Source organism: Canis aureus, chromosome 1, assembly GCF_053574225.1.
Source record: "Canis aureus isolate CA01 chromosome 1, VMU_Caureus_v.1.0, whole genome shotgun sequence".
Taxonomy (NCBI): Eukaryota; Metazoa; Chordata; class Mammalia; order Carnivora; family Canidae; genus Canis; species Canis aureus.
The window spans coordinates 8,758,383-8,777,812 of NC_135611.1; the positions used below are offsets into that span (position 1 = coordinate 8,758,383).

The window sequence follows — 19,430 nt, forward strand, 5'->3', positions numbered from 1 at the left end:
AAAGAAGCTGGTTTTTGGTGGAGATGAAACTATTATAGACTTAGTTTTCCAGATTAATATAGACAGCAAACCTGTGTTTGTTCTTCTTTCAAGTGTGGCTTCTCCTCTCTTCTCCTGTCCCCTCTACTCTTGTTTTTTCTTTTTTAATTTGAAGTTAGGAAAATGGCCCAGAACGATGTGGTGCTTATTTACAGTGTGCTCTGTGCTGGGTATTTCAGCTATGGTGGTAGGAAGGTGGGAAGATATTGAACGACTTTCTTGGTACCTCGGGATTTAAATCTCATGTGAACCCCTACTCTATGTATGCATCAGACAACCTGTATATCTGGAAAATAAGTTTATGTATGCATTTATTCAAATGAAAATGATTTGATATCTCTTCAATAATCATTAAAATTTTAGCATGATCACAATCTGGATACAATCTTTGAGTCATCAGCCCAACATTACTACAGAATAGTCTTGTGAAAAAAAAAAAAAAGAATAGTCTTGTGAAATTCAGCCTCTTGATAAGATCATTACCAAGAAAAGTACCAGGAGTTTTGATTACATTTCTTGTTATATGGTTAACCATGTCAAAAAACCTCAAGGAAATATGTGTGAACAAGTATATCGTCTTTTCTATTTATTCATTAGCCTTTTCCAAAGGTCCTTTCCTTACAAAAATGTGTCATAAAGGTGGCATTTACAGTTGATGCAACTATGTTAAATAGGATCACCAATACTTTATGGGTAGCTTCCACCTTTGCACCCCAAAATTTGAGGCCCTACATGTAATCATTTGCTTCTTGTTTTCAGATAGTTTTGAGATAGCTGCACCATCAAATAGGCACATAGTCTCCGAACCTGGAAAAAATGTCACGCTCACCTGTCAGCCTGCCGGGAAGTGGCCAGTACAACAAGTTACATGGGAAAAGATCCAGCCCCATCAGATCGACATCTTGACTATCTGTAACTTGTCTCAAGGGAAGAGTTATGCTTCAAAGTACCAAAGAGAGATATGGAGCAGCTGTAGTCAGGACATGAGGAGCACCTTCATCATCATGCCCCATGTTACGGCCTCTGACTCGGGACTTTACCGCTGTTGTTTCAAGGCCAGCACAGGAGACAGCGAAACATTCGTGATGAGGTTGACTGTTACCGATGGTGAGTACAATGGTGAGTATGTTATGGATGTCTTCAAGTGTTCAAAATGGATAAGGCCAACCACATGGGTTGGTTTCTGTTGTCTTTTTCATGACTCTGGTATTCAAAATAGTTTTTAACAATGGAGTTTAGGTAAGTTGTTGGTTATTGACTGTTACTATTTGGTTTTTCTTTATCTTGTTAATCCATCAGTCAGAGATTTAACAGTTATAGAACTTTCCAGTTTCTTGATCTGCCACATTCCTGAAATAAAAAAAAAAAATCCGTAAGTCTAAAAATACATAGTATCAATAGCCTGTAAGTTTCAGTTGCATAACTTCTATTTGTTCTCCACTACTTTGCAGCTTCTTGAGGGTAGTGACTCTGTTTTATGATCCTCAGGTATCCTCAGCAATAACAAAATGGTACTGGATTGGTATTTGCTGAGTTAGTGTTGAGCAGAGTGGAAGTTTAGAAATATTTGATAATGTTGCTCCTTTGTCACCTCAGAGCTTTGATCCCTTCAATTGTTTTTGGCCCTGGGAGCAGAAACAGATTGGCCTTCCCGACCTCTCAACCTGAGCAGGCTCCCCCCAAAGCCCAGTACTAATTTTGTATTAGTAATTTGTTTCCTGTGTCATAATGAAGCCCTGATTGCGTGAGCTGCAGGACCCACAGAACGTGTGTGAGGATAAGAAAAAGCGACTTTTCACCTCCTGAAATGCAAGTGTGAAGAAGCCTAGATAGTGTGTGCAGGGGTCTCCAGTAGGACCAAGTGAGAGGAAGGCCATCTAAGGCTCTCCCACTTCTGCCTCTGGGCAAGTTTTCTCATAGCAGAATAACATGTCAGAAGAATAATTTTTGCTGGTGACAGAAATTATATTAATTTTTTCCTTCCTTCCTTCCTTCCTTCCTTTCTTCCTTCCTTCCTTCCTTCCTTCCTTCCTTCCATCCACTTCTCTCTCTCACCCTTTCTTTCACCTGCCTCCAGCCAGCAATGGGCCTTGGCCTGTGTGTAGACTTCTAGAACTAAGGTTTCTTGGCATTTGGTTGTCCCTCTATAGACTCTGCCTGTATTGGAGGCTGATGTCTATTCCTGCATTGGAAAGGAAGAAGAACAGGGTTTGTGTCTGGGGCAGCTGTGTGTGCTAAGGAGGACATTTGGCAAAGGGCAGCACTTTCTTATACATCATCTCCTTGGACCACATCGAGCTTTCTTTGCTTCTTGTATGGCAGTGCGGGCTGTGGGGGAGACCAAAATTGTTCTGAGAACTTGATGTGAAGGAGGGGTAATGGAATATGTGGGGGAGAAAAATTCATAAAGTTTCTTCATTTTAAGTGTTGACTCCATTCCTTCAGATGTTTATACAAAATATTTTGTACCTTAAAAACAAAACCTTTGCATTACAGAAATGTTTTTTTAAAACTGGCCAGGAAAAAAAAGTCATTAATCTTCTCTCAGAGACAAAGGCAAAGAAAATTTCTCTTCAGAAAAATATCATAAAGAACCTTTTCAAACACATATGAAATATGTTCTTTTCTATTATATGTTGAAAAATTAATTATAAATGTCTTAAATCATAAAAAGGAGGTAATAGGTTTTTAAGAGATAGTTATTTGACTCTTACTAATTAATAAAAATGTCTTTCACTTTAGACATGACTAAATTTCCTGCAAAAAACTATAGCATAAGCTGCAAACAATGTGAAGGTGATTGAATGTAATAGTCAATATTATTAGTGTCCACTTGTTTGAACACTTGCAAAATGGCTTTTTGACATTCAATTGGCAGGTTAAGAGAATATCAACAGAGCTTATTAGTAAAAAGTTATAATTGATGGAAAATGCCCAGCTGTTGGTTCTGTGTTCTGTTCTGGTTCAATTCCTCTTAAAAATAAATGTAAGTAAAGATTGAAAATAAAAAAGTCAGATGGAAAGCAGAAATAGATTACTTGCGTTTGCTCTGATGTGATTTGATTATTTCAAGTCTTGAAGCTGTTTGGTCAAAAATCAATGTAGGGATTAAAGCAGAGAGACAGGTATAAGATGTGGAGCAGATTTAATTTATTTCAACTGTCAAGGGAAAGGTGATTGTGACACAAATTTTATAAACTGCTGTACGTCCTTTTGTTGGCTCTCATCAACTTCTTGTATAGGATCCAAAGGAGAGATTTTCATGACTGTCATATTCTACACACACACAGGGCTCTTCCCTGTGCTTGTGTTCATTTCCAGACAAGTACCAGGTCCTCAGTGGTTACCCAAAAGATGACACAATGCCAACCAGCATGCCGTATATCCAGTTCCTGACATATTTTGAACAGAGTGAGAAAGGTGGCAAAAGCGTGGGTTGAAACCGAATTTCCTATGAACTATCTTGGCTGAGGGAAAGACATTTGTCTCTTATCCTATGCACTCAGGACCTGGGAAATAGTTTGAAATAGCTCCAGACTGACTTCTCTGAATTTGAAATTTGTCTAGACCACAGAGGCAAGAAACAGCGAGGGGGGAAATGTGTGTATATTGACAGTGACCAAGATTATTCTTTGGCCCTTCACATCCTCTAGATTGTCATCAGTCGTGAGGAAAGCATTTTAGTTTCCACCAAAAGACTTTGTGAAGCCTTTTAGTATTAACTAAATTATGTTGAGACTACTATTGTTTCAACTGAGCTTATTGATTATGAAAAGGATGAGGATCAAAGAAATAAAATTAGCTCTCTCAGAAAGTTTCCAGGGGAGACTAGTTGTGAGCAAACTTCTGTCTGCCACCGTGAACAGTATTGGTCCTCATGTCCTATCTCACCTTCTGCCACTGATGAGGCCACTCAGCTGAACCGCCGAATTCTGACTGATGTTTGGAGCAGAGGAAAGAGCAGAGCATGAGAAGTAATACAAAAAATGCACGGGGTCGGGGGAGGAGAGAGAAGGAAGTTGTGTGTGGGTGACTGCAATCAAATGACTAGGTTGGTACAGAGATTTTTGAGTTATGGCTTAATATAAAGGAAGGGAGGTTCGGTTAGGCAATGACTTGGTAGCAATTCTGGATCTCACGCAAGAGCATGAAAGCCACTATTGATTCTTGACCAAAATGGCAAAATGGTATTTGAGGAAGTGTCAGGGAAATTGTTGGGTGCAGAAGCAAAAAGAGAAATTTGAGACACAGGAAACTAGCCACGAGTCATTTGTAATAGTGCATGAATGCTTGAGCGCTCCTACTAGGCTGTCGCTATCACATACTAGATTTTTGGGCACAAAACAGAGCCCACTCCAGACAGACAGATTTCAAATAGTGCCTCCACCAGGCAGGCAAAACAGAAAAAGATGCCCCTTCCTCTGGGATGCTGCAGACTCCAAAGCTTGTGTGCAGGCTTGGTGGGGGGTGGTGCCCAGGCTCCTCACCCACTTTGGCTGGCACCAAGGTGGCCTGGCCAAGGGCGGAGAGAGGTTAATGTGATTGGAACGTCAGCTTGTGCTTGCATTGGCCTCGTCAGTCACTCACACTTTCTTACTTTCTCCTCTTCCCAACCAACCTAATAATTTTCATGCCATTTACCTTCTTTCCTTTAGAGTTTCCATCAGATCTCCTCCATCTTCATGATTTTTCCTTAGCCCAAACTGCTTGCCTGCCATGAAACTACCAAACATTTTTAATTTCTCAAACTTTTGTAACTTGAAATACATACCCTTGCATCACTGAATAATTGCATCTGTTTGCAATGGTCCAGACACTTATGTTAGAAATTTCTTGGGGTGACTGGGTGGCTCAGTTGGTTAAGTGTCTGCCTTCAGCTCAGGTCATGATCTCAGGGTTCTGGGATAGAGCCTCACATAGGGTTTCCTGCTCAGCAGGGGAGCTTGCTTCTCCCTCTGCTCCTCACCCTGCTTGTGCTTGCTCTCTCTCTCAAATACATACATACATACATACATACATACATACATACATAAATAAATAAATAAATAAATAAATAAATAAATAAATAAATAAAATTTTTAAGAAGTTTCTTGTGATTGGTGATTATGGCATCTTTGCTTAGGGTTGTCAAAATATCTTTCCAGAATGTTCTCAATATGTGTTTCTTGACTGATTCTTTGTATTTTTATATTTTTATATGCTCTGGTATATTTCTATGTTTTACTTATATTCTAGAATGTGTCCATTTTATTTTCATGTTTTCTAGCTAGATTATTTCTAGATTTTCTTCATCAACATTTAACATTTGAGGTTTAAGGATTGCTGATCAAAGAAACCTAAACTCCGAGGAGATCAGTTGGAACGTTTTGGGAGAAAACTTTCATGAATTTTGTTTACATGTATAGCTTTCAAGAAGGCCTATTTCTTTTCTTAACTTTATTTTTCTTGTTTTGCATGTTTTGTATAAATGGTGATAATTGCAAGTCACTGGACCTGGCGGATGGGGTTTGTAAGTGAGAATTACAGAAGTATTCACTAGGAGATCATAGGGCTCCAGTGAAGGGAGTCAGCCCAGATGTTTCTTCTGTGAGGTATAGGGTTAACAAACAAGTAGGAGCATAAAGGAATAGTGTGCTATAGGTTGCAAATCTTGTCTTTACATGGCTTGTTAGAGGTTGACTTTGGGACTCTGTTCCTGAGTTAAACTAGAAGACCATGGAAGTAGAGAAATGAACTTTGTTTATTTCTTTGGTGTTCAGTTTCCACTAAAATGCAACTAGTTTGCTCCCAGGTGATTTGAATTCCCAAACAGTTTTGGATATAGACAAGATAATTTTTTTCTTTTAGGGATCCACTTATCTAGAACCTTCTGTCCCAGCCTTATGAATTTATGATAGATGTGAATATTGAAGGCATAGGGGTTGTCTGAGCTGGTATCTGCTGCAATGTCAGATATGTCTATTTCCACGGTGTAGCACGATGAACTTCTACTTTTTAATATCTTCATCTACAGAGAAAAGTAATGTTCCTGACAGTTTCTTTACATAATTAGAACCAGAGCACCAGAATCCAAGAGCACTGGTGTCACTGCTCACAAGTTAAAATAGCCTCTACTGAAGTGGATCAACTGCAATTTTCAGCTCAGTTAAGTTTTTAAAATTCTGGGTGATAACTGGATATCCAGATGAAACATACCGTTTCCAACATCACAAGTGAGTTGATTACTCAATCATGGCCCATTATGTCTCTGTGTCTTTACAGTTGCCTCTGCCCAAATCAGTTCTTCCAGGAGACATTGCATTTAAAAAAAAATTAAAAAAAAAAAAGGCAGCTAACTAGTTTGTTTTGTAAGCCCCACGTATTGATTTATTCATCTTTCCTAATGCACAAAATCCTGGAATGTTTGCCTGCAGTCATTTTTGTATACATACCATATTTGTGTAGATAAACAAGGTAGTGAATGGAATAATAATAATGAGAGAAGGAAATGCTGAAAGACCTCGTGCTAAGTTGATTTGATGATGCTGTTTCAAAGGAGCATTGTTGGTGTGTGTTACTACCTTACACATGCAAAGGGAGTACAAGTTGTACTTGTTTTCCACCATTGTACACAATGTAAATTAGTAACCTCCTAAGCCTAGAAACTGCTTTTCTTTAAGCAGATCTTTATCCTCACCTGAATTTCAAACAATTTTCATGAAGTCTTCCTCACCCGAGGATCTTAGAGTACAGCTAGGGATTCAAGTTCAAGTTCAGATAAGTGTACTGAATTTCTTCCCACTTAAAATCCAAAGACCTGCCTAATGACTCCAACTGTAAAACAGCCATTTATACTCTTTTGTCATGCATGGGATTTTTTTTTTTTTTATGTAAAACATCTGAGAATTGTGAACAGCTTGAGGTTATCTCCAGAGCCTTACTAGGTACTGAGCATAGATGATTGCGTGAAGTTTTCCCTAAAAGCAAGTAGAAAATTACTTAAAATTTAAAAAAAAAAAGTCTTCATGTACGATTAATGGCCTTTCATTCTTAATAGCAATTCTAGTTTGAAGTGTTATGATTCAATTAATCAGACAGCTACTATCAACTTCAACTTCAATATTTCAAGCATTGCGGATCTGACTCTGACAAATATTGACAAATACAGGTGACAAAGTAGGTTTACAGAGGACTATGCTATTTAAAAAGACAGGGAATGAAGAATAAACATAGATCCATCATTTGTAGAGACACATCTTTGAACTTCAATTGGTATTTTAAAGTTCTTTATGCTGAAATGATTCAGAGATTTTTTTAAATTGAAATATAGTTGACATACAATATTATATTAGTTTCAGGCACACAACATAGTGATCCAACAATTATATACATTATGAAATGCTTACCACAGTAAACGTAGGTATCCTCAGTCACTGCACAAAGTTATTGTAATATTATTGGCTATACTCACTATGCTGTACTTTTATCGCATGACTTATTTATTTTATAATTGGAAGTTTGTGCCTCTTAATCCCCTTCACCTATTTCACCCTCCCATCCCTCTGCATATGCACATACTCCTACCTTCCCCTCTGGCAACCACTGATTTGTTCTCTGTACTTAGGAGTCTGTTATTGTCATTTGTTTTGTTTTCTAGCTTCCACATGTAAGTGAAATCATAGGGTGTTTATCTTTTACTGATTTGGGGATTTTCAAAAGGCATGTATTCAACAGAGATATTTTTGGATATCTTTCTAAAAATAAATATATTGCAGTACTCATTGGCCACTCTCAAATTTATTTCTGGAATTAATTCAAAGTATTTCACTTTCAGTAGAACTCACAAGTAACTGTGATATTCATAATCTTTTAAATGTAAGAGTTGCATTTTACTTGATTAACCCACAAGAAGAGATTCGTTCTTCCACAGATAGAAGATTGAAATGTTAATGCTCTCAATTGGATTGATGGGGACTTGAGAATGGCTAACTAAGGTGAGTAGCAAGTGAACTGAAGATCGTTATTATCACTACGATGAACATGGAAAATACAGAGTAGATACTGAGATGAGGAGACCATATTAACAAAAGATAGGATGATTTCTGTGGCTTCCAACCAAAGAAGCTCAAGGACACAATTGATGTATGTGCAGATGACCCCATGCCAAGTGGGTACCACATGGGAGCCAAGTTCACAAATATAGAAAAATATAGGTTTGCAAAGTATAATTATTGATTATTATCAACAATAACAATGATATTAATGTTCCTTCAGTTTTTCATGCCTTATACAGGGCACTGGATAAATTCTGCACTTTTTAATTTGTGTGTGTATGTTTGCAAATGAAGGTACCTATATGCACATTTGGTAGGAGGAGCAATGAGCAATCTACCATATTTAAACACTCAGTAAGCACATGTGATGTATGGGCAACTTTAAACTCATGAAACACATACACATATGCCAAGTCCCAAATACTTTAGTCCACACAGGTTGTTTTGCTTTTATGTCAGCTACTTTCTTTTCTTCCTGATTCAATAAAGGTGTCAGTTGTGAACTTCAGGCTTTCTTTCAATTCCTACTTTAATCATTGGCTATTTTTAAAAAAGGAGAAATCAGATAGGTAATTAAACTAAGGCACAAAGCTGCAGATTTTGAAATTATTACTGAAGCTTTTGTTTCTGACACCTAGGCATTAACTGACTTGTAGAGTGTTTTGAGAGTGTTTGTAGAGAACTTAGTAAGCATTTTTATTTTAAATAAAGTGAATTAAAATTAAATAGAATATTTGGAGTTAAATAGTTAGTCCAAAGCTTGCTATTTTATATTCTGAAAAGATCTATATGACATTTATAACACATTTATATATAGGCCTTTATAAATGCCATGTGGTTAGAGTTTTGAAGATTTCTGAGGACCCAGGGGAAAAGTTATAAGTAGATGTTATAAGAATTAAGTGTCACAAGCCGTCATCTCAGCCACTATATGACAAACTCATTATGATGCTTATATGTGTACCCGTCACTCTAAGAATTTACTGATAATTATTATTCATTGAGTTGTCACAACATTATTATCTACATCTTTTTGAATGAGCAAAGTGGGGCATGGCAAGGTTGAGTAAATTATTCAAGCTTCATGGCTAAGAATGAGAGGGGCTAACACCCAAAGTAGGGCAGGAGGGCTTCAGAGTTCTTGTTCTGAACTGTGGCACCATATTGCTGCTCCAAGTGAAAGATACAAGTCCTTACTATTATCAACAGATGCGTCACAGGAGAAGCTGGCCATGGAGAGCTCCATAGCCTTGCCCCCCCCTTCCCCCCCCCCCCCCCCCGCTTTTAGGTTTTAGGTCCAATTAACTTCAAACTGATCCAACGCATAGAACAAGTAGTAGGCAAGGGATTGGGGGATTGGGGGATCTCCCACTTGGTCAGCTTTGCACTCTTAGGCTTGTTCAGATCATCACAGGTGCTGTGGGGGGAGGAGGGGTGTCCTCCATTGACTTTTCTGCTTTTCTGGGGCTTGTGGGTATTCTGAAATGGTGTGAGAGTTTCTATATAGCCATATTAGGGACAAGCAAAGTCAGGTAGCAGGTATTTGGGTCTGGAGGAAAGTGCTGGTGGCTGATGAAGTCAAGTCCACACCAGGAACAGATGACGGGAACTTCTAGAGTAGGCTCTGGACAAAGGGGAGTCAAGTTTCTCGCTGGAGTCAAGGTTCTTATTTGTTCTCCACTCTCCCATGGCTTCTTGGCTTTGCAAACCACCTGCTCACAAGTTCTGTATCAGATCTGCCCACTAGACTCTCCCCTTGTGGGGAAGACCACTCCCTTGAGCAACTCCCTGGGAATTTGCTCTAAGATTTCAAGCACAACTTTCTTCCATCCTATATTCCTCCTTCCTTCTCCTTTCTCAAATCCTGCTCTCACTCTAGTTCTTGTAGATGTAGCTTCTCTTCCTTTTGTTCTTGTAAAGACCAGTGAACCCAGAAATCGAGTTATAAGCCATGAGAATTCTAGTTCTTACCCCTCAAGGACAGAGAGGGCTTAACCTCCAGAACCTCCTAAGAAGAAGGAAGGTTATTTTTTATATTAAATATTCTGAATAGTTCTTTTCTCTCATATTTATGGACTTTAATACTGAACAGCCAGATACATAAAATTGTTAAATGGTATGGTATGTGTTGTATTTCACAATAAAAACGTGTTTTAGTGCATGGCAGAAATGTTTATCTCGCTTTTTGTAGACCCATTTGAAAAATTTCCTGTTCTGTCCTTGTGGATACACATAATAGTGACACTGTAGTGTAGAGTTACACTTGGTTAAACAACAGTAATAACAACAATGTATTGGGGAATTATAATTAGAAACAAAATCGCCTCCCTCCCCAGAAAACTGCTCTGCAAAGGTAAAAGAGAGAAAGAAAACAATTCTATTATTAAATAAGCATTAAACCAGAATTGTGATACGCATCACAGGCAATCTGCCAAGAGAGTGCAAAGACAGAAATCTCACCTTTTATGGGTCCCAGGAGATACGACCCATTATAAACATGTTCTCAAGGTAAACAACAACTAGTCCTCAAATAAGAGGACTTGACAGCACCATTTGTCACACAGAGTTCAACCTACATTCACCTGGTAATTGGGATGACCATCTGCTTTAGCTAATTGGCTTTATCTAAAGGAAAAATGAACTTTTTACACCATTACGCCAGGAGGTACTTTTGCACCTTGGAGCAAGGTGCCTGTGGAGCTTAGGCTCCTACCCTCCCACAAAATTAGGTCTCTTGCTCCACGATTGCATTCCAAAGGGATAGCTTTGACTTATTCCAGCAGAAGAATGCAGAGCAAGATCAGCAAATGTAAAAGACATTGTGGGACAAAGTCATCAGGCCTGACTGATTTCCCAGGAAGAAAACAGGTGTTTAGCATAAGCCACATTGTTTGTATAAACAATTTAGACACAGTAAACCACCCTAGCAGTTAGAGAACGGTGGAAACGCTCCAAAAATCCAAGTCCCCACACACTAGCCAATGGACAACCTTCCATTCAGGCCTTTCTAAGGGTAGTTGTCTCTGGCTCGCTCCATCAACTCTTTTCTGCGTGCTTAATTCACTAAGAAAGTAAGCAAGATTTGTGCAGTTCTTGACATTTTGACTTATGATGTGTAAAAGAGTCTCCTTTAAATGATAGGTGTTCATGAAAATTGAAGTTCATAAAAATACAAGAAATGTAGCATAAGACTAAGAAGTATTTGGGTGAAAAGATGAGACATCTACCACGACAGAGTCAGCCATGAAAGTTTTCTCCACAGATGTTCACCATCTGTATGCCTAATATGCTGACTTAGATACCCTGGCCATACACCAATCATTGTAGACCACCATGGCCCACAGTATGACATGATGCACATAAAGACACCAGAAAGTGCAGCTAACGCAGTCATCCTATATTGAGTAGGTAAACTTTCTGGCCTTAGACTATGTGTATCTCAACTGATACAAAATTTTTAAGTGCTTAAGTCAGTTGGGAAATACCTCCCATCAAATAGAGGCAAAATCAGTATAGCAAAAGTTATACATTGGGTTGGAAACTTGCTTCTCTTATTGGTTTGCTCCAGGAAAATGATTTAGATTCTCTTACCTTTCTGTGTTGTCTTATGTTTCTGTTTCTTACGTTTAGGTTTTAGATACTCTTAGGTGCTCTAGGTTTTTCAGTTAAAATCTGATAATACTTTTATTTTGAGGAAGAGTAGTTATTCTTCACTCAGAAGAAGGATTAGAGGCTGATGTCATGGTCTTTAAGTCTCTGAAAATAATTTATTCGCTAAGATCTTCTTGCTATAAAACAGGGGAAAGTTTCTGAAATACAGAGAGTATAAAATTGATTTGCACAAAGAAAGTTGACCTTTGAAAACTTGGACTAATATCAATATCCACTTGATGTATATTTCAGGCGTATAGGAAAGTTCAATAGACTTTGTGCTACCGTTATATCCAGTGGTCCTATAAAGCTACAATTATCTTACACATGCTTTTCAATGGTACCTCTGCCTTTCCCCAGACGTCTGTATCTAGCTGTGGAAGCAAGCATTCTGCTATACATGACTAGTTCAACATCATGAAAAGAACACAAAGGCTATTACTTTTTTAACTCTAATTTGAATGTGTGTGTACAAAATATAATTATACTATTAATAATTTACACATTACACAGTGCTTAAAATTCTAGGCACCTCTGTATATTTTATCTAAGCCCCTTAGCCCCCCTTGGGGCTGATTTTATCATCATTTTGCAGTTGCCAAAAAAGTGTCTGCAAGATCAAGTGTCTCATACGAGGTCTTCCAGGGAAAAGAATTAGAAGGTAGGATGAGGCCCCAAGTTTCCCCCCTCGATCTCTGTTTTTTTTTTTTAGCAAATCAATGTCTGATGTGGGACGATGGTTGGATATTTATGTTATATAGTGATCACAAATTAGAATCGACCTGGTAATAGTGTTTCAACTCACATATATCTACCCTGCGGGAACTCACACATTATATGTATTCTGTCTACATAGAATGGAGTCTAATATTTCTGCTTGTCTTTTTAATGAGGTAAGGAAGTGAGAATAATTTTAACTGGTATCTACCATGACCTATCCAGGGCTGGCTAGAGGCTCAGGATCTGTGAGTTTTTCCTAGGGTGTTGTTTGGTCCAGATATTTAGGTTCTGAGTCACTTAGGCCACCTCCAACTGTAATAAAGGATAAACAATAGATGTTAATACCTGCTCTTGCCCACCTGGTTCCAAGGGAAGGACCTGGCATCATTTCTATCATGAGCCTTTCTAAAGGTTTATAACTCAGCCATAAATACTTGTCATTGGCAGGAACGTAGCCTGGAGGGTTGCAGTCCTGCAGTAAATTATTCATTTATATATCTCACTGACATGCTTTAAATTGTTTTAACTGTATTTATCTCTTTTGATGGGAGGGAAAATAATGGCTTTATGGTTCACGACACTTTTGTCCTCCTATGAATCAAGACAGCATTGGGATGAAAATGAAAAAAAAAATCAGCAAAAAAAGTGGCTGCTGAGAATACACAATAATTCTTTCTTTAAGAGAGGGGCCTGAGGGCTAACATTACTCAACCTAACATCTATTAGCAGAATTTAGGCAAAAGTGAGTGTTATGAACTATTGACTGACTCCCTGAAGCATGCACACACCCCCTTTGCTTTTCCTTGTTGTTTTTGGCCGTGCATGGCCTAGCAAGTTGTGTGGCTGCACCAGCCTGGTTCCAAGTACTGACGGTTCATGTGAACGCAGCGGTGGGACAGGGAAGGAATACAGGGCAGCCTTGGCTGTAGGCGGGAGGCTCTAGGTTGCAACGTCTCTGGAGTGTGACTGAATCTCCCCTGACTCCCATGCCTTTTACTCTTAGTTCTTATGGGAAAATGCTCATTCTTCGTGGGGTTTTTAAATGTCCAGGGCCTTCTAAAACATTATAAACTCCATAAATCAAGTACTGTGTGGTATAACAAAAAATGTCATCTCTGCCCCTGGTTCCTTTCACAGAAGTCTTAAACCCTTGTCATTTCCTAAGTGATCATGGTGCTAGGAGCTTCTTTTGCTATTATATTTGGTCTCAGTCCCGAGTCCCTGACACCAGAGCTTTTAGAATCCTTGGAATCTCCAGAGCAAGGAGGGTCTTTTTGCAAGTTAATGAGGCAGCTGGTGGCTGGAAGTACCTAGAGAGCTTCAGGATTCCTAGAGGAATCAGCCCCATGACTGGAGGATTGTTTAAACCCCAACCCCCTGAAAAAGGGAAGAGGGAGTGGGGTTGAATTAATTACCCGTATTCAATGATTGAATTAATCATGCCTATGTAATGGAACCTCCATAAAACCCCTAAATGTCAGAGAGCTTCTGGCTTGGTGACCACATGGAGATGCTGGGAGGGTGGCCCATCCCTAGACAGCATGGAAGCTGCACCTGTACTCCCTGTCCTCATGAACTTGCTTTATCCATCTCTTCCATTTGTCTCTTCCCGAGATTTATCTTTTCTAATAAACCAGTAATAGCAAGTAAAGCACCTGTCTGAGTTCTGTGAGCTGTTGTAGCAAAGTATTGAACCTGAGGAGGAGGTCATGGGAACCTTGAATTTATAGCTGGTTGGTCCGTCTGGAGTAGGGAGGCCTGGATTTGTGATTGGAGTCTGAAGGGGGAGGCAGGGGACAGTGTGGACTGAGCCCTTATCTGTGGAGTCTGCCAGCTTGGGGGAAGTTAGTGTCAGTAGTATTGTGAGTACAGAAGCAGCTTTCTTCTAGTCGATGTTTTTCCTTTAGGAACCCAAATCATTTTTGCACATCATTTCATCTGTAATGCCGTAGTATGGCTGTGTTAAAAGGTGAATCAATAAGCAGATCTGACTCTAACAGGTCAAACATCACTAGAAGTGGTGAAAAGGAGGTAACCAATTTCGTATTGAAGGCTGCATTTAAAGTTTGGACTTAGAATTGAACAGTGTGAACCAGATGACTAGTACATGTCAATGGTTTCTACTTAATTCTACCTAATTGAGAGTTTAATAAGGAATGCCATCTTAATTCTTAAGGATTCTGAATATACTTCTACAAAAAAAAAGTTCTCTACATCTTGTACTTTAAATATCATGACTAAAATGTGTCAGATTATTCTAAGCATGCAGACCTTTACAGTTTTATTCTGGTTTTTTTTTTTTCCTGATTAATAAAAGAACAGTACATCCTTTAGAAAGTTTGGAAAATACCAAAAAACCTAAGGAAATAATTGCTTTTAATGCCACTCTCTGGAGATCATCATTTTAAAATTTTGGCCTTTGCCCCCTTGAAGGCTTTTCTTCGTGGAGATATTACAGCATGCACAATTGTCAATGCTGGTTTTGAAGCTTTCCTTAAGTATACAGTCTGCAGTCTGTAGTCTTCCATGTTATTGGAATTCCTTACACACATCATCCAAATGTCTCTAGCCCAGGTTTTCAAAGAATGGGCCTTAGGTCAGCAACATAGACATTGCATGGGACCTGCAAATGCAGACCCACCCAGACACTCCTGGATCAAAGGTTTGGAGGTCGGTGGAGGGTGCCTGCAACCTGTGGTTTAATAAGCCCCCAGGTGAAGCTGATGCAAAGTAAGTTTGAGAACCACAGCCCTGGAATCCTGCTCTGAGTCTACTCTTGGGAAATACAGACTTTTTTTTTTTTTTTTTTTGCAGTTGTGTTTTACAGAATCCTTTGTTCACATTTCTGAGTATTTCTTTAGAATAGAGTCATTAATCAAATGTGCAAGCAGTTAGTGAACGGGTGTGACACACACAGACCGAATCCTTCCCAGATGCAGACTGTAGCAGTTCCTACTCCTTCAAATAAAGCTTGAGAGGCTCCGTCTCACCACTGTGGCCCTTTTACATGGGCTTGTTCTTTACGTGCTTTTTCATAATACGTTATTTATATCTTTCATGTTGTCCTCTAGAGCTTTTTCTTTTCTTTTTTTCTTTTTTTTTTTTTTTTTTTTTTTTGAGAGAAAGAGTACCTGCGAGTCGGGGACAGGGTGCAGAGGGAGAGAGAGAAAGAGAATCCTAAGTAGGCTCCGTGCTGGAGGGAGGGTGAAGCTGGATCTCACGACCCTGAGATCATGATCTGAGCTGAAATCAAGGGTCGGTGGTGCCACCCATGGAGCCCCAGCCCCGGTCACCCCTATAGCTTTATCTGATAGCAAGGCTGTGTTAAGGATACCATTTTTTGGTCTTTACATATTCTTTGTGATAATTTTAACTACAGATATTTTTCATTTGACCTGGTCAAGCCTATATATTTACTATTTATTTATTTATTTATTTATTTATTTATTCATTTTTACTATAACAGAGGTCTAAATAGCATTTTCAAAAGTGGTTAAACAATTTTCCCAGAATACTGTCAATGAATATTTTAATTGTAACTTTCATTTTCTCACCATGATTGCCTGTTTGATTTAACCGTAGCATCTGTGGTATTCAAATTATTTCAGTATAGCAGGTGTGGTCCTTTTTAGTCCTGTTACAATGCAAAATAATTTCAGGGATTTTGTTCATTTTTTTTTTATAATGTAACAAGAGCTTAAAAAGCTTAATTTCCTATTTGATGGGGAGAAAATTTCATTGTTCCTTTTGTAGGAGTGGTTCAATATATTTTTGTTCTGAATAAATTTAGCTTTTCCTTTCTCCATCATATTTGGACAAAAGCCTTTCTTAAAGCCTCTAAAGTTCACACACTGTTCTACTTTAATTCACCTTATAGGTTCAACAAGTTTGAAAAATGAAAATAATGTTTATTACTTGACTTAATTTCACTGTATACAAAAGAATGAGTGGATGTAGACTTTGAGTTATCACGGAAAAAAATTGCAGGTTAATAGTAGGTCAGGAAGGAAGAAATAATCCAAGGGAAAGATCATGAAGAACCCAATGAAAAGTATGATTTTTAGGTTGCTGTAGGATTGCAGGCAGCATCATGGGAATCACCAAACAAGCATTGGGCTTTAATTTCAGCATTAGAGGGAAATCATGCTGTTCATCTGCCTTCTCCTGGCCCCTCCCTGCAGGAGAGAAGACCAGCAACCTTGCTGCCCCAGAGAGAGGGGGTGATGAGGACAGCTCCCAGGTTCTAATTTACTCCCATTCCTGGCAACAGCACATATATATTTAAAGATATATTTATTTATTTTGGAGAGAAAGAGAGTGGCCTGGAGGGATGGGGAGGAAAAGGAGAAGAGGGAGGGAGAGAACCTCCAGCAAACTCCCTGCTGAGCCTGGGAACTCAAGTCAGGGCTCCATCTCACGACCTTGAGATCATGACCTGAGCCAAGGTTGAGAGTCAGCTGCTTAACCGACTGAGCCACTGGGGTGCCCCTGGGAATACTGATGGGATTTTTTTTTTCCCCTGGGAAGGAGATCTGTGGGAGGCAGTGGGTGATGCATCTCATGGACAGGAGGACATTTTAAAGATAAAATGCTTTCAGAACTCCTTGAGATCTCGCTTCAGAGGTGATGTTGCTCTAGTAGTTTATTGCTTATTTGAATATTACCTCATTGGAATCTCACCAATGTTCTGTGATGTAATTAGAGCTGTCGACATTGTCATCACTTGACAGATGAAGAAAGGCATGGAGAGGAGGGTAAGGAACTGGCTGGAGGTCACACAGCTAAGGGGTGACAGAGCCAGGAAGAGAACTGCATATTCCTGGATCATTGCTCTTCCTGCCTGAGCGCTGAGTCGGAGTAACAGATTTTTTTCTGATCACTTCTTATCATTAACTCAGGTTGAGTAGAAAATATTTCTTAAATTATGCTGTTGTATGAATATACTTAATATACCAGTCTTAAGAAGTAATCTTTATTTATGTACTCTTTTGATAGTTGCTTTTTTTCTACAAAAGATTTTATGTATGTGATTGGGAGCTCCTTAACGTGAAGGGATATCTGTCTCAAACAAGTAACTCTTTCTATTCTTGTTCTTTTTTTAAATTTTTAACTGAAGTATAGTTGACATATAATATTAAATGAGTTTCAGGTATACAGTATAGTGATTCAACAATTATATCCATTATGAAAGGTCACACAGTAAGTCTAGTTACCATCTGTCACCACAGAAAGTTATTATAATATCGTTGACTATATTCCATATGCTGTACTTTTCATCATTGTGGCTTATTTATTTTATAATTGGAAGCTTGTACCTCTTAATCCCCTTCACCTATTTATTTTTTTTAGAGGAAGGGGGAGGGACCAAGGGAGAAGGAGAATCTTAAGCAGGCTCCATGCTCAGAGCCAAGTGTGACATGTGACATGAGGCTCGATCTCATGACCCTGAGATCAGAACCTGAGCCCAAATCAAGAGTTGGATGCTTAACTGATTGAGCCACCCAGGCACCCTTCCCTTCACCTATTTACTCTTGTTCTTCATAAGGTGTTAAACCTAGCTAAATCAAGAATTAATAAAAATCTATGAGGAGTCACAAATATTTAGAAGACTCTAAAGTAAAAATTATCTTTTTCCCTTAATTTCATCCAGTTTTTTTCATTGGGTTGTTTTGAATTGTTACTGTATTTGATTAATGTTCCCTTTCCTCATTTTCCCACTTTTTTTCTGGCTTTAGCTGAATTCCTAATTCCTACTATATATTTTTTCCTCCTAGGTAAAACTGATAACCAATACATTCTCTTTGTGGCTGGAGGGGCAGTTTTATTGTTGCTGCTTGTTATCCTAATTACCACCATCATTGTCATTTCTTATAAAAGGTGAGTATTGCAATTCATCCTGACTCTTGCATTCTGATATGAGGGGCTCTCTATTAATAACCCAATAGTTGGCCAAGCTGTATTAGCACTCACATACAGCATTTGGAGTGTTTTTCTTACACAAAAGAAGAGAAGTAGTTGTGGTAATATCGAAGGAGAAAGCTAGAGTCATTTGTTTAAGAATTAATAGGAGCTGCTCTCAAGTTAGCACAGCTTTCATATTCTGGGCAGTCAACCGCCTGGTGCCTCTGCTCTGTCTGCAGTGCCATCTATCTTCCTCCTCCTGCATGGAAAAGAGGCGGTTGGGCAAGGGGCAGTGTGTGTGTGTGTGTGTATGTGATGAGAGGCAAGAGGGAGAGAGGGAGGGCTTCTGAAAAGGGGAAGAAAAGCAGTAAGCAGTAATAATGCCTTCATGCATTCCTTCATCAAATATCTCTGGTGACAGTAGTGAATAAGACAGGATATGAGCGCCCATTCTAGTAAACAAATACTGTTAAATGGTTATTGTCTCTGAAACAAGCAGTTTTGGTGCTCTTCCTAAAAAATGATTGAGGAAGAAAGGTGTCGGAAGGGGCCACCTTAGAGAGAGTAGGTGGCCATTGACCTCTGCTAAAGTTTCCTACCTTCTACTGTCTTGTGGCCGACTTGGGAACTTTCTGGGATATTCTTGGTTTACTCTGCCCTTTCTTACTGTCCCATATTCATCAACTCACTTTAATTACTCTTTATTCTTGTGTTCCAACTAACATGTTCTCTTCTCAGGAAAGGGAAGGAGTACATCCATCTCCTCTTCTCTTCTGCCTCAGCAATAGTACCAAACACACATGCACACACACACACTGGCAAGTACATGCATCTTAGTAGGCTATCAGGTAGGTTTCTCTGTCTCATCTCCATATCCTGACCTCTCCTCTTTAGAGGCTTGTATTACCACTCACTTGATACTAGTGAATGCTTCCAACCCACCCCCGGCTCTAGGTGTCTCCTCTTTTCCTAACACATCTGACTTTTCCTGGTTGCTCTTCTAAAAGCTAGACTGACCATGTCCTTCCCCTGTAAAACCTTTTATTGTCTTCCTATTGCCACCAGAATAATGTTAAAATTCATTAA

At 39.0% G+C, this 19,430-nt stretch overlaps 1 protein-coding gene across 5 annotated transcripts in view; it reads left to right on the forward strand.

Annotated features, from left to right (window-relative positions):
- CD226 (CD226 molecule) overlaps positions 1 to 19,430 on the forward strand; it is an 88,093-nt gene that overhangs the window by 59,030 nt on the left and 9,633 nt on the right. For 4 of the 5 annotated variants that reach the window (XM_077884776.1, XM_077884948.1, XM_077884882.1 and 1 more), the window contains 2 exons: positions 799 to 1,158; positions 18,218 to 18,320. In XM_077884776.1, coding sequence (XP_077740902.1) covers positions 799 to 1,158; positions 18,218 to 18,320 — 463 coding nt within the window. The remainder of the gene's footprint in view (positions 1 to 798; positions 1,159 to 18,217; positions 18,321 to 19,430) is intronic. The other variant, XM_077884822.1, reaches the window with a different exon arrangement.